At 53.5% G+C, this 13924-nt stretch overlaps 1 protein-coding gene across 3 annotated transcripts; it reads left to right on the top strand.

Annotated features, from left to right (window-relative positions):
* Positions 1–3458: 3458 nt before the first annotated feature.
* Peli3 (pellino E3 ubiquitin protein ligase family member 3) lies at positions 3459–12706 on the top strand. Of its 3 annotated transcripts, none has more exons than XM_005333382.5 (8): positions 3460–3627; positions 4736–4885; positions 5441–5512; positions 7532–7661; positions 8215–8316; positions 9065–9259; positions 9555–9743; positions 11079–12706. In XM_005333382.5, the coding sequence occupies exons 2-8, from the start codon at positions 4737–4739 to the stop codon at positions 11646–11648; spliced, it is 1407 nt and encodes a 468-aa protein (XP_005333439.1). In that variant the 5' UTR covers positions 3460–3627; position 4736; the 3' UTR covers positions 11649–12706. The 3 variants fall into 3 exon arrangements, with proteins under 3 accessions (XP_005333440.1, XP_005333439.1, XP_040140001.1); XM_040284067.2 differs by lacking the exon at positions 3460–3627 and adding an exon at positions 3731–3804; XM_005333383.5 differs by lacking the exon at positions 5441–5512 and having other exon boundaries at positions 3459–3627.
* Positions 12707–13924: the final 1218 nt, after the last annotated feature.

The raw sequence follows: 13924 nt of genomic DNA, 5'->3' as shown, positions 1-13924 counted from the left end.
CTAGTGTCATAGCACTGAGAGCAGCCAGAGGACCGAGGACCAGTATCCCAGAAGCTAGCTGTCTTCTCTGCTAGCTTCTATTGAAATGACATTTTCATCCCTCTCTCCCGCCCTCCCTCCCTCCCTCTTACCCTATCCCTCCCCCTTCCTCTTCTTTCCTTCCTTTTCAGTACCAGGGGTCAAGCTCAGGGCCTCAATGCATGCTAGGCAAATGCTCTACCACTGAGTTACATCCCCACCCCTTTCTATCTTATTTTGAGATAGGGTCTTGCTAAGTTGCTGAGGCTGGCCTCAAATTTGCTATTCTCCTATCTTAGCCTCCCCAGTACCTAGGGTTACAGGCATGCACTGCTATGCCTAGCAAGATACCTCCATCTTGCTGACCTCTGTCAGTCAGTCCAAGTACCCTGAATCTCCCTCCTGTGAGCTGTGAGACCCCTTAGGACCTGCCAGCATCTCTCAGTTCTGCCCTTTTTGGACACAAAAATTCCAACACTCTTCCATGCCTGGTGGTCATAGCATAAAATAGACACACTGTGGGGCTGGGGTTATAACTCAGTGGTAGAGCGCTTGCCTCGCACTTGTGAGGTACTGGGTTTGATCCTCAGCACCACATAAAAAATAAATAAAGTAAAAAAAAAATAGACACACTGTGATTGTCACCCTAAGCCTAGGGCTTCCTGCAGAAGCTATACTGAGAAGTGAGGCCAAGTGTCCTCTACTCTGGATCCCCAAATCAATCTAAGGGTTCTCTCTCTCTCTCTCTCTCTCTCTCTCTCTCTCTCTTCCAACTCCACATGTCTACCTCCAGCAAAGGCTCAAGGACACAGCCCACCATCTTAGCCTTCCCCTCCTCACTCAAATCTCCCAGCCCAGAGTTTGCTACTGTTTCTCTTTGTTGTGTTTTTTTCAATATCCTTTCTCAATTAGCTTCTGAGATTCTTCCAGTCTTCAGATACTTGAACCCAAGAAACAGAAAAAATACAGTTTGTATCTTGTTCCTTTCTTTGTCCCTTCTTTTGAAGCTATAGGGAGAAGACCTAGATTGAAGACAGATAAAAAGGAGAGGCTACATGCAGAGAATTCAGAACAGTACCGCAAAATCATGCTCAAAATCTACTTGCTCAACAAGTAGGTATTACTAGTAGTATTGTTAAACTATAGATAGATAGATAGATAGATAGATAGATAGATAGATAGATAGATAGTTGTAGATGGACACAATGGTTATTTTTCTTCTTTTTATGAGGACGGAGCCTAGTGCCTCACAGATGCTAGGCAGTTGCTCTACCACTGAACTACAACCCTAGCCCCTAATATTATTATTATTCTCATTTTATGTATAAGGAAACTGAGGCCTGGAAAGATTAAGAAGCTGGAGTTCTTGGCACAAAGTGCTGGATTTAGAACCAGAAGCCAAGACTGGAACTTGGGCATCCCTGGCTGTTGGTAGTGTCCCAACTCTCCCTTCCTCTTCCCAACCTCAGCACTGTTCAGTGGTCAGGTGGACTCAGGCTCCTTGAGCTCCTGCCATACAACTCTAATCCCACCCAGTACTGTACCCTGGAAGAATCGAATGCCTCCTCCTTCATGAGTCTTGGCAATCTCTCCCAGACCTCCCTCACTGCAACTGGGATTCTGGTCCTTAGCTCCACCCTTGTTTGGCTGCATGACCTGGGCCCTCCCTGGGTCTCAATTTTCTCATCTGTAAACTGCGGATTATAATAGTAATTCAGTACATGGTCACTGAGGGCCTACTCTGGCAGGCAATGAGCTGGAGGATGAGGTTATACAAGAGACAAATACTGTAGGCATTCAGTGATGAAAGCTGCCCAGTGATGCAGGATTTGTCCTGCTAGTAGGGGCTTCTCAGAGAGTTTCTCTTTGATCAGTGAGTGCTTTTGTCCCTAAAGGATGTGCTGATAGGTACTTTCTTGTTTCATCAGGCTGCTGGGGCCCCAGAACAGTTGGCAAAGCAGTTGGTCTCTTTGCCTCCTATTTTTAGGTAGGGAAATTGGTAGGGTAAATGTGGTGAGGCCCAGGCTGTCTGGAAGATTGGGAGTCTTGCATGCAGCAAGTTGTCAGGGGTGGGGGACATTGGCAGATGTTCCCTCTCAGGAACAGATGAGATAATTCCTACTCATGCCTGATAATGGAAGTCAAAGGCTACCTCCTCAGTGTGTCTTCCTTGATTTCCACATAAAACACACACCTCAAAGATAACTTAATGGTCCCCCCTTTGGGCTTCTCCCAGCCCTTGCTTGTTCTTCCATACCAAGAGATACCGAAAAATAGGAGCCTCATCTGATGCAGATAAAGTTTCTCCTATAAGCCCTCATCCTAACATGAAATGTTAGAAATAGGTGTCCAGGGGCTGGGGATGTAGGAAACTTGCCTAGAATGCGGGAGGGCCTGGAGCCCATCTACCCGCCGCCCCCTCCAAAAAAAAAAAAAAAAAACAACTTAAAAATCTGGACTTCGGAGTCACTCATATAGCTGAAATCTCCCTCTTGGCCCCTTTCTAGCAAAATAGCCCAGAGCAAGTTATTTCTGTAAATTTGTTTCCTCCTCTGTAAAAATGAATGATTACCATGCCTGCCTCCCCAGAATTAAAGGCTTTTTTTGTTTTGTCTTGTTTTATTTTGTTTTTTTCTCAAAACTAGCACAAAGTGCCTTTTAGAGGGGTAAAAGAGGTCTCTTGGAAGCCCCAGACCTAGAGGGGCTGGCTGCATGCCCCCAAAGCTCTGCTTATCCTTTTGCTATCGCAGGCAGGGTGTACGTGGTGGCGGAAGAGGGGGCACGGTGTGTGCCTCTGGATACCCAGAGACCCAGAGCCAGCCCGAGGTCAAATCACTGAGAGAGAAAGTGGCCAAGCTGGGCTGGAAGACAGGTCTCTAACTCAGCGCAGCCGCTTTCCACTGCCTTTGCTGCCGACGCACACCCCGCCCTCCTTCTTCAGTATTTTCCTTCTCTCTGCTCCTCGCCCCCGCTAATTCTCCTCCTCTAATTCTGTGGCTTCCCCATATGGGAGGCGGGATCTCCGGGCAGGAGATGGGATGTCAGATCCCCCAGCCTAAAGCTAGGGAAAGGGGCCTTCAGACCAGGGATCTGGCTCTGCCTCACAGTGGGAGAAGACGTCAGGGTCTCTAGGAGAACCCCCGGAGTCCCCGGAAATGGGGGCGGAGTCTGGGGACCCCTAAATGGGGGAGGGGTCTCGTAGACTTTCAAGGAGTCCCTGAGCCAGCTGAGAGCGCGAGGGAGTCCCTCAGACAGCGGTGGGCGGGGCTTTCCTGTACCCTGGGCGGTGCCCGGGGCGTGGCCTCCAGAGGGGCGTGGTCTCCCGGTAAGGGGCGTTGCTCTGCCGACCAAGGCAAAGCTAGGCCGCAAGGGGCGGAGCCTTAGACAAGGAGGGGCTTCTGTGGGCGGGGCCAACGGGGCGGGGCCTCAACCCAGGGGGCGGAGCGTGGCAATTCGTGCTCGTCCCCCTCCCCGCGGCCCCGGGTGTCCCCGTGACGAGGCAGCGCGGAGCCGCCGCGGGCCGGGCCCATCCCGCCGCAGCGGCCCCGGGGCCGAGCAGGGACGAGGCGGGGAGGGAGCAGCGCAGAGCGGGGCCCGGAGAGCGGCCAGGTGAGGCCGCCGGGGCTGAGGGGGCGGGGGCTGCGCCGGGCGGGCGCGGGGGGCGTGTTTGCGTGTCTGGGTGACGGGGGAGTGGGTCCGAGGCCGCCGCCTGTGGCTGTTTGCGCGTCTTCTCGTCCCTGCAGTCGCGGGTCCGGGCTGGGCTCTGCGCCCGTCCGGGCTCTGCCGGTGGGCCCCGGGTGTGCAGGACTGTGCACGCACGCGTGTTTATGTGGAGGGGCCGCTGGCTGTGTATCTGCGTATGCGCTGGGCCGTCATTGTGCCCGCCCGGGGCGCCGGGCACCGGCCTGCCCCAGCGCAGTCCCTACAGCATAGGGATGTTTTCCAAACTGGCTGCCTGCGGAAGCAGCTCTGCTGCAGCCTGAGCCAGAGGGGGGAGCGCCGCCCCCACAGGCCTCCAGAGACCCAGAGGCCTGGGGACCGCTGACACCTGAGGGAGGGTGGGGGCGCGCACGCAGGAGAGTCGAGAGGCCTGCCCTCAGGGCGAGGTCAAGATGGGGAGACTGAGGCAGGTGGATGGTGAGGTGGAAGTAGGCAACAGGAGGAGAGGGGGAGGAGGGTGGGAAGAGAAATGGGAGGGGAAGGACAGTGCTGGGAGGACAGAGAGTCATTGAGAAACAGACAGACGGACAGAGGCCTAGACATGCAAAGAGGCAGAAAGATCATGATGAATAGATGGGTGCAAAGAACCTGACAGAGGGTAACTTAGAGGTCCTGAGGCTAAAATCTCAAGCCAGGAATTGAGTCTTAGACCAAGTTAAAGACCCCCAAGTCCTGGGTTTCCCTTCTTCCAAGAACATCCCAGACTGGGATCTTGGCCACCAACCAAGTTGTTCCATTTCTCTGGCCCCACCAAATATGCCGGACCTCTGACTCTGCCACCTCCCCCTCTTGTTTCCATTCTGCTCATCTCCCTCCCTGGTGTCCCAGCAACCCTTGGCAGTTTAGGGGAGGCAGAGGAGAATGGTTGCCATAACAATAGATGTGTGAAAGGTCACTCTGCCTTAGCCTAGGTGGCTTGCAGCAGACTGGAGCTGGGATTGAGGGGGACTGGGGTGGGAAGCTTCAAAGCTCTCTTCTTCTCTCTCACTCTGCTCAGAATGGTGCTGGAAGGAAACCCTGAAGTGGGGACCCCCCGAACCTCAGACCTCCAGCACCCCGGAAACAAGGACTCTTGCATCCTTTCTTCCAGTGAAGATGCACAGCCGGGCGAGGAGCCCATCAAGTATGGTGAACTCATCGTCCTGGGGTGAGCCTCCCTGGTCCGGGAGGGATGGGCACCTAGCAGCCAGAGGGAGGGCCCCAGCTCCCAATAAGTAGGGCCTTCTGCTGTTTTCCCTTGTTTCCTTCCCAGCTGAAAGACAAAATTGACTAAACTTACCTCAATTCATAAATATTATTTTATCTTCCTGTTTTCACGAATTCCTGAGACAGCCCACCCAAGTTTCTGATCATATGAGAAAAAGTAACAACTGCTGCCTTCTGCAAAGCACCTATGATGTGTTGTGTGGGGCAAAGAACTCTGGTTCTGCAACAAAACTGCTTGATTCCAATTCTGCCTCTGCAAGTTGCTGAACTCTCTGTGCCTCCATTTCCCATTCCCATTTTACAAACAGGGATGATAATATTCCCTGCCTCAGAGGGTTGTCAGAAGCAAGCAAGGAAAGAAGGAAGGAAGGAAGGAAGGAAAGAGATGATTTTTGTTAAGTATGTAGAACAGCGCCCGGCACGTATCAAGTGATCTGGGAGGCAGGCCTGTGCCAAGCCCTTTCATGGACATTATTTCATTTCAATCTTCACAAAGATGCTGTGAGGAAGGAGGTGAGGAAACCGAGGCTCAGAGAGGGGAAGTGACTGGCCCAAGGGCACACAGCTGGTAAGTGGCAGGGCTGGGATTTGGACCCAGGTCTTTCTTACTCTAGGTCTAGTGGACTGTCACTAAGCTACAGCTCACCCTCAAGCTACAGATGGGAAAACTGAAGCCAGGAGAGAGAAAGCAACTGGAATTGGTGGCTGGACAGACCTCATCTTTTTTTTTTTCCCCTGGTTTTGGCCTGACCTGAATTCCTGCACCTCCTTCACAGCTCTTGCCCTAGGCACAGATCTCTCTTTTTCTGCCCCAATCCATGTCTCCTTTTGGCCTCTCTCTGTCATCAGTCCAGAAGAAACTACTTGATAAGCTTTAACCTCATGATGATGATTATTAAGGAATAATGATGACTATTGCTTATTGACACATATGTATAATGGGCTTTTTTCCCCTTAAGAACAATAACAGCTAACAGTTATCAAGAGCTTGTTTTCTATGCCAAATTCTGTGTCAAGAATTTTCAAATGTTTTACCTCATTTAGTTTTTAAAATGAAACTACAAGGTAGGTTCTGAAAAATGGGCCATTAACCAGGACCACCTGAATCCTGAACCTGGGTCCTAAACCACCGCTGTCTAGACCACCCCTGAGCCCATGAGAAGAACTCCAAAGGGCAAAAGCAACGCCCCTCTTAGAGTGCTTGCATGAGCATAACAGCTGCTTCATGTCCCCAGGAAAGGCCTGGTTTTCCATCTGAGGGCAAGGCCACTGATGGGGGAGAATGTAGACCAATGAGATGGGCCCGTACCAGCATCTATTCTCTGCAAAGCAGGGAAGCCCCACGCTGGCTGTGCATCAAAGCCACTGGAAAGTGCATTGAAAACACACATTGATAGGCCCACCTTGTCAGAATCAGAATCAGAATCTCCATAGGTAGGGCCAGAGAATCTGGACTTTAAAAAACTCACCAGGAGATTCTGATTCAAGTGGTCCTTGTCTGTATATGGCAGCTAATCACCCATCACTTCCTGCTATATATGGCAGCTAATTGCCCATGACTGCCTTCAGAAATATAATTCTTAGCCTAGTGTTCAGGGCCCTTCTACCAACTTCATCATCCCCTGATAACACTTTACAACCCAAATGACCAATCCCTGATCTCACAAACCCTGCCAGCCTTGGGGCCTTGGCTTAGGTTGAGCCCTTCAACTAGAAGGACATCTGCGAGTCTGGAGTCAGGCAGACCTGAGCTCAAATCTGGACTTTTTAACTTATAGGCTGAGGCAAGTCAGTCTACCTCCCTGAGCCTCCAGTTCTCATATTCATAAAATGGAAAGAAAGACACTTGCCTGGCAGGACAATGCACAGATTCCATTAGGTAATTAAGAATGTGAAGGGCCAGGAACACAGAGGTAGCAGTATATGGCAGCCATCAAGGATCTGACTCACTCCATCTTTGCTTCTCACCATCATTTCCCCTGGACAAGAGCTGCAAAGGAAGGTGGCAACTTGACATGGAAGGGGATATGGAGGTAGTAGCGTTGTGGATCCATTCATCTCCTTCATTTGTTTTCTAGTATTAGTGTAATAAGTTATAGTTTGCTACAGGTGAATCCTTTCCATTTCTTCATGGCCTTATGTAGGTGTTCTTTCTCTCCAAAAACCTGATCCGAGGGCCAGAATTTCCTTCTGCCTTTGGACCTGGGGTACGCTTGGCTTGGGCCCAGAGGCATGTTGTCATGCCAGTTGATGCCTGGGTTCTTGAGAAGCTGGGGACCCCTCCACTGACAGCACAAAACTGATCATTGGATATATCATTTCTACAACCCCAGCATCCAGCACCTGTCCAGGCATGGCTCAGGCATCCAGGAACACTTGGTTAAATGAATGCAAGACACCCCCCACAACACACCTAACATGCCAATCTGCTGTTGTAGGGTCTTCTAGCTTTTGTTGCTTCCAGATCTTGTTTATGACGGTAGGACCTGCCTGGAGCTGGCAGTTTTCTTCAAGTCTTGCCAGGGGCTCACTTTCTCTTTCTTTCTCTCCTCCTACAACCCTTTCTTCTTAATCCCCACAACCACAGCTACAATGGGTGTCTGGCAAGTGGGGACAAGGGTCGTCGGCGAAGCCGCCTTGCACTGAGTCGCCGGCCACATGCCAATGGAGTGAAGCCAGATGTCATGCACCACATCTCTACACCCCTCGTCTCCAAGGCAAGCAGTTTATCCTAGCACCCTGTCCCAGGTCCAGGTCTTGGCCTGCCCACAGCCCCTGTGGAGCAGGGCAGTGCACTGTGCTGTCACTCACAGTGGCTACCAGAGAAATGATGATGGTGGGAAATCCTTTGTAGTGTGCGCAGGACTTTACAGTTTGCAAAATGTTTCCTTGACCACCAGACCTCATTTACTGGATGGAAAGGATCATTTTAGAGGAAGCCAAGGCTCCTAGAGTGGGATGTGATGGTTACACAACAGTAGCAAAGGGAAAGACTTGGCCCTGGAGGATGGGGTGGAAGTCAGCTCTGCTAGTTCCAGCTGTGCAGAACCAAGTCACTTCTCCCTGAGCTGCAGCTCCCTCAACTGTAAAATGGGAACCATAGTCCATCCTTGGGGTGGCTGCAGGAGCACCTGCTGAGCAGTCCCCTTGGCACAGGATGCAGCTCCCTTCCTCAGGGATCACTGCCAGGCCCTGAGCTCATTTCTGGCTCAGAAGGTTATATCTCTCATGGCCACATGCCCTGGGAGGTGACTTCTTTCTCCCTACCAGGCTCTGAGTAACCGAGGCCAGCACAGCATCTCATACACACTGTCCCGGAGCCACTCAGTTATAGTGGAGTACACGCATGACAGCGACACAGACATGTTCCAGGTATGCTCAACCCCTCCACCAGTCTCCTGGCCTCTGAGCTCTGCAGGCATTCCAAGGTGAGGCCACAGGGCTAAAGGCCATGGGAAGGTCCCTTATGGGTGGGGGGGTACAAGGCAGTGCTCTGTACTATGAAGAAGCAGGATGTCCTGGCAGGGGTTACCGGCTCTGCACTGGCATAGCAAGGCAGCTGCCATTTCAAGACACAGACATGTGATACCCAGAGTGGGGGCCATTTGGCTTCCGAGTCCAGAGGGCAGGTGGGCAGGTGTGAGAGTCCTCATGCCTGGGTTCAGATGCCAGCTCCGTCACTCGCCATGGGATGAATTTGGGCAAGAGTCCTTTAACCTCCTGGGCCTTGCTCTCCCTAACTGTAAGTGGTACTGATAATAACACTGAGGTATTCCTCTAGAATACTTAGCTTAGAGTCAATTCTTACTAAAAAGTCACCATTTGTTGTGAATATTGAATCCCTTCCATACCAGAGGTGCCACTTTTCCACTATTTTATAAGCAGACCAACTAGCTTTTATTGAGTGTGGAAGGGGGGAGGCAGAGAAGGAGAAGCTTCAAGCCATATCCAGTTGGACGTGGAGACCCTATCTGGGAGCCCGGAGTCCCCTCCTCTGGGTCTGGCAGCCTCGTTGTGTGGTGGCCTTGCACACAGAGCAGCTGCTGGGATGCTTGGGAGGGAAGCTGTGAGTCCAGCTGTGCGTGTGTAACCCCTGTGCTTGCCTTCCCCTCCCTTGCAGATTGGACGCTCCACAGAGAACATGATAGACTTTGTGGTAACAGACACATCCCCTGGAGGAGGGGCTGCAGAGGGCCCTTCTGCCCAGAGCACCATCTCCCGCTATGCCTGCCGCATCCTCTGTGACCGCAGGCCACCCTATACTGCCCGCATCTATGCCGCTGGCTTTGATGCCTCCAGCAACATCTTCCTTGGAGTGAGTGACCCCCAGGCAGGGACCAGCTCTTCATTAGAGAGTGAACTAAGGGGAGGCTGGGGAGGTGCCGTGCCCTGGAGAGATGGACCGACCCACAATCATCCTAACCATGACCCAGGGAGGGCTTACAGCCCACTCCATAGACAGCAGCCTGAGGCTTAGGGAGATCAGGTGGTGCCCAAGTCATGCTGGCCTGTCTGGGTTACCTCTGAACTTGGGGTACAGACGTAGCCCTCTGGTACACAGCCAGCTGGGGATACCCAGGGATGTGATTGGATCCCTCATGTGGTCCCAGGAGCGGGCAGCCAAATGGCGGACCCCCGATGGCCTGATGGATGGCCTGACCACCAATGGGGTCCTGGTGATGCACCCTGCGGGAGGCTTCTCAGAAGACTCGGCCCCAGGTGTCTGGAGGGAGATCTCCGTCTGCGGGAATGTGTACACACTGCGGGACAGTCGCTCAGCCCAGCAGCGGGGGAAGCTGGTAGGTGGCCCACTCCATCTCCCACACAGCCCTTCCCAGGCCTGCATAATCTGCCCATCCCCCTGCCCAAGGTGAAAGATGACTTGCTGTCCTCATGCCTGAGGGAGCCCCAGTGGGCTCCATCTAGAACCCCAGGAGTTCTTGGCGCATGCCACTTGTCCCACGGGCAGGAGCAGACCAGCATCCCCAGGTGTAGCCTGCATAGTCCTGAAGATCTGGGGGGTGATGAGAAGTGGAGCTGCACAGAGACACTGTGCAGTACCAAGAGCAGCAAGGCTACCAGCAGCTTAAAAAAAATCACACCCTCTTAGGAGGGTGACAATTGGCCCATGTGTGAGTAGTTTATAGCCTAGAGTGTTGGCAGTTTGTAGTGTGTCTGTCACATACAAACAGGTTTCACTTTATTATCCTCTCCCAGCGGGAAAGGGCCATTGGAGTAGTTCTGACAGTGCTGGCCACGTGGAAGCACCACGTGGCACAGAGCAGAGAAAGAAGGTTCAGAGCTGGGAGTGAGTCCTAGAGAGAGGTAGCATGTGGCCACTCAGGGCTCTTCCTGGGTTTCAGCATGCTGGCCAAGGAGATGAAGACCTCAGGGGAAAGCAGGGCTGATCTAGAGATGCTACTGGGAGAGTTGAGAAGCATCTTTTGTGTGTGTGTGTGTGTGTGTGTGTGTGTGTGTGTGTGTGTGGTGCTGGGGATTGAACCCATGGCTTTGTGCTTGTGGGGCAAACTATATCCCCAGCCCGATAAGCGTCATTTTAAAAATCTATGCACACAAACTATCCAGACACTTGTCGAGCTGTGTGCCAAGCTCTGGTCCAAGTACTTATGTTGATCAATTCATTTAATCTTCATGAGACCCACTTGAGATGGAGACCTGGAACCCACCTTGAGGATAAGGAGACTGAGACACAGAGAGGTTAAGCTACTCTCCTTAGAATACAGAGTTATTGAACCATGAGGTCACTCCAGAGTCCTTGCTGTTAACCATGACCCTGGGACAGCCGACTTGGCCTCAGTAGTAACATTCTGCACAAGAGGTGTTTTCTGCCTCTTCCATTATGGGATGGCTTTGGAAAAACCCTGTTTGGGTCCCGACCTCCTGGTTTGACCAGTGAGGACACCAAAGCCTATGCTGAGAGTGGGGGACAGCGAGTGCCTAGGGAGCCTCTGTCTGCCTTCCCACTCCCACATGACCTCCCAGCCTGCCCTGCTGACCCAGTGTGCCCTATCCAGAGAGTGTCAGTGGGATAGACAGAGGGCTTGTCTGGGGTGAGGCTGCCTGATGGTGGGCTGGGGCCTCTTAGGCTAAGGCCCTTCTGCTGCCTCTGGCAGGTGGAAAATGAATCCAACGTGCTGCAAGACGGCTCACTCATCGACCTGTGTGGGGCCACACTGCTGTGGCGCACTCCGGCAGGGCTGCTGCGGGCACCCACGCTGAAGCAGCTGGAGGCTCAGCGGCAGGAGGCCAATGCAGCACGGCCCCAGTGCCCAGTGGGCCTCAGCACCTTGGCCTTCCCCAGTCCAGCCCGCGGTCGCACAGCGCCTGACAAGCAGCAGCCCTGGGTCTACGTCCGCTGCGGTCATGTCCACGGCTACCACGGCTGGGGCTGCCGGCGGGAACGGGGCCCCCAGGAGCGCGAGTGTCCTCTCTGCCGCCTTGTGGGGCCCTATGTGCCCCTGTGGCTTGGCCAGGAGGCTGGCCTCTGCCTGGACCCTGGGCCGCCCAGCCACGCCTTTGCACCCTGCGGCCACGTCTGCTCTGAGAAGACTGCCCGCTACTGGGCCCAGACGCCGCTACCGCACGGCACCCATGCTTTCCATGCCGCCTGCCCCTTTTGTGGGGCCTGGCTTACGGGTGAACATGGCTGCGTCCGCCTCATTTTCCAGGGGCCACTGGACTAAGCTCCTGGGGCCTCTGCTGCCGTGCCCGCCTGCCCACCCAGGTCTCCCACCCCCTGCAGCCCAGATGGAGCTCTGCATGTGGGACTCTACCTGTTGGCACATTGCTCACTGGCTGGACACACTGGATGGGCTGTGACCTTCCCCTGAGCTCTGGTCCCCAGGGAGGTCCCCAAGATCTCTACCCTAGTCATACTGATGAGGGCTTTAGCACCAGTGCTATTCCAGGCTGATGGAGGGAGTCAGCCCCATGCCCCTGCCCTTCCAGGGGCATCCCACATCATGCCGCCTACACTGTGCCCTTGGGGGAGTGAAGGAGCTGTGGTTCCTGACCCCCAGCTTAGGCTGGCTGTGCCCTGAGCCTGCCAAGTCAGTAACAGGTATCTGTCCTTCCTGATGCTGCCCCGCCGGGTTCCCCTATAAACCTTGCTGCTCAGCTGCCCTGACAAATCCACGTGTCCCGCATGCACGCAGTGCCTCCAGCCCTGAGCAAGTACTAGGTGGGCAGCAGGCTGGTGCTGGCATGTGCTGATGCCCACCATAGGCTACAGTGTGTGCCAGGTGGGCTCTGGGGATGCAGAGATAATCATGTTCCCCACCTGGTGGATTTCACTATCTAGTGGAGGGTGGACCAAATTACCAAATGACAGAATTCTCAGGGCTGGGGAAGAATCACTGCTGGCCACAGGAAAGTGAATGAGGCAAGGGAACTCAGCCTCCATGGTGGCTTGGACTCCTCCAGGCCAATAGGATGGGGAGGGTGCTCTGCACAGTCTGTGTAGCCTAGGGGTAGGGAAACAGGGCTGAGTGAAAGATTCTAGAGGCTGGAGCATGGACTGCAGGGGCAGATGGGGGTAGAGCAGAGACGGGGCCAGGCTGATGGGAAGACGCTGGATGGAGGATTTGGATCCATATTTGTGGACAGCCAGGAGTCAACAAAGCAGAGAGAGGATTCTCGGCTCCAGAGCATTGGCTCTGACACAAGGGCTACTATCACTGAGTGCCCACGTGTGCCCCACACTGTGCTAACCATAATAACAACTGCATTCATTGAGCGCTCACCAGGCACCAGGCTCTGCTTCTCGGAGGTTTTGTTGTTTAATCTTCACACTAACCCAGGGAGGGAGGTTATTACCCTTTGCATTCACAGGGAGATGAAGGCACAAACTCCAAGTCACATAGCTAGAAAGTGGCCAAGCCAGGACTTGAACCCAGAGCTGTCCATTGGGGCAAAGGCTGCTCCTCTCCCTGACACTATGGCTTTCCTTCAGTGAGTGGGGCTAAACTGAATGTGGTTTTCAAGTCTGTCCCATCAAATGGCTAGAGAAGGAGTCAGTGGACATCCACTGTCCATGGCCTAGCCCCATGCAGGGTCCCAGCAATGAACAAGGCCCTTCCTTCTCAGCTCCCTGTCTGAGGAGAGACCTGCCCAAGCTAGTGTCAGAAGCTGGCAACCACAACCTGCTGGCCACCTGCACCCCAGGCCGATACAGTGGGCCATCAGCCAGGCTGGGGTGTTCTGAGCAAGAACTGAAGGCTTCTGAGAAGGTACAGGGAGTCTCTCTAGAGGAAGGGCAGAGTTGGGAGGGCAGATCAGGTGAGGGGAGCAGCATAGCAGGACAGGGAAAATGCTTGGTGACCAATGAGCGTGGTGTTCAGTGGGGCAGGAAAGAGGGATGGGGCTTTGGGTATCTGGACTAGGGTCTGGTGAGCCCTGGTGGCCGTGTCTGAGCTGGACCCCTTGTGCATCCTTATCACGGGTTACCTATTCTTGTGAACCAAGGATGGAGCTAGGGGTGTTGCTAGGGTTGCCCTCTGACCAACCAGGAAGTCAGGTAGAAGGACATTCTGGAAATATGAAAAAAGAAGGTTTTGAGTGCAGGCAGGACCTGGGTATTATCCCCAGTGCAGTAGAGAGTCCAGAGCCTTAGGAGTGCAGATTCTTGGTGGTGCACACCTGTAATCCCAACAACTCAGGAGGCTAAGGCAGGAAGATCTCAAGTTTGAGGCTACCCTGGGCAATTTAGCAAGACCCTGTCTCAAAAAATAAGAGCTGCTAAGGATGTAGCTCAGTGGTGGAGAGGCCCTGGGTTCAATCCCCAGAACTGCAAAAAGGAGGAGTGCAATTTCCCCTGGAGGGAACTTCTCAGGGCCACACAGCTGGTTAGGACCACAGAGACCAGACCTGGGCTATTGAGAGGACAGAGGGCATGCTTGCATGGTGAGAGGAGGGAGATGTGACTGCATCCTTGTTTCCTTGCTAAGTAATGCTTAGTTAC

Source organism: Ictidomys tridecemlineatus, chromosome 4, assembly GCF_052094955.1.
Source record: "Ictidomys tridecemlineatus isolate mIctTri1 chromosome 4, mIctTri1.hap1, whole genome shotgun sequence".
NCBI lineage: Eukaryota > Metazoa > Chordata > Mammalia > Rodentia > Sciuridae > Ictidomys > Ictidomys tridecemlineatus.
This window is presented reverse-complemented; position numbering and strand designations above follow the sequence as displayed.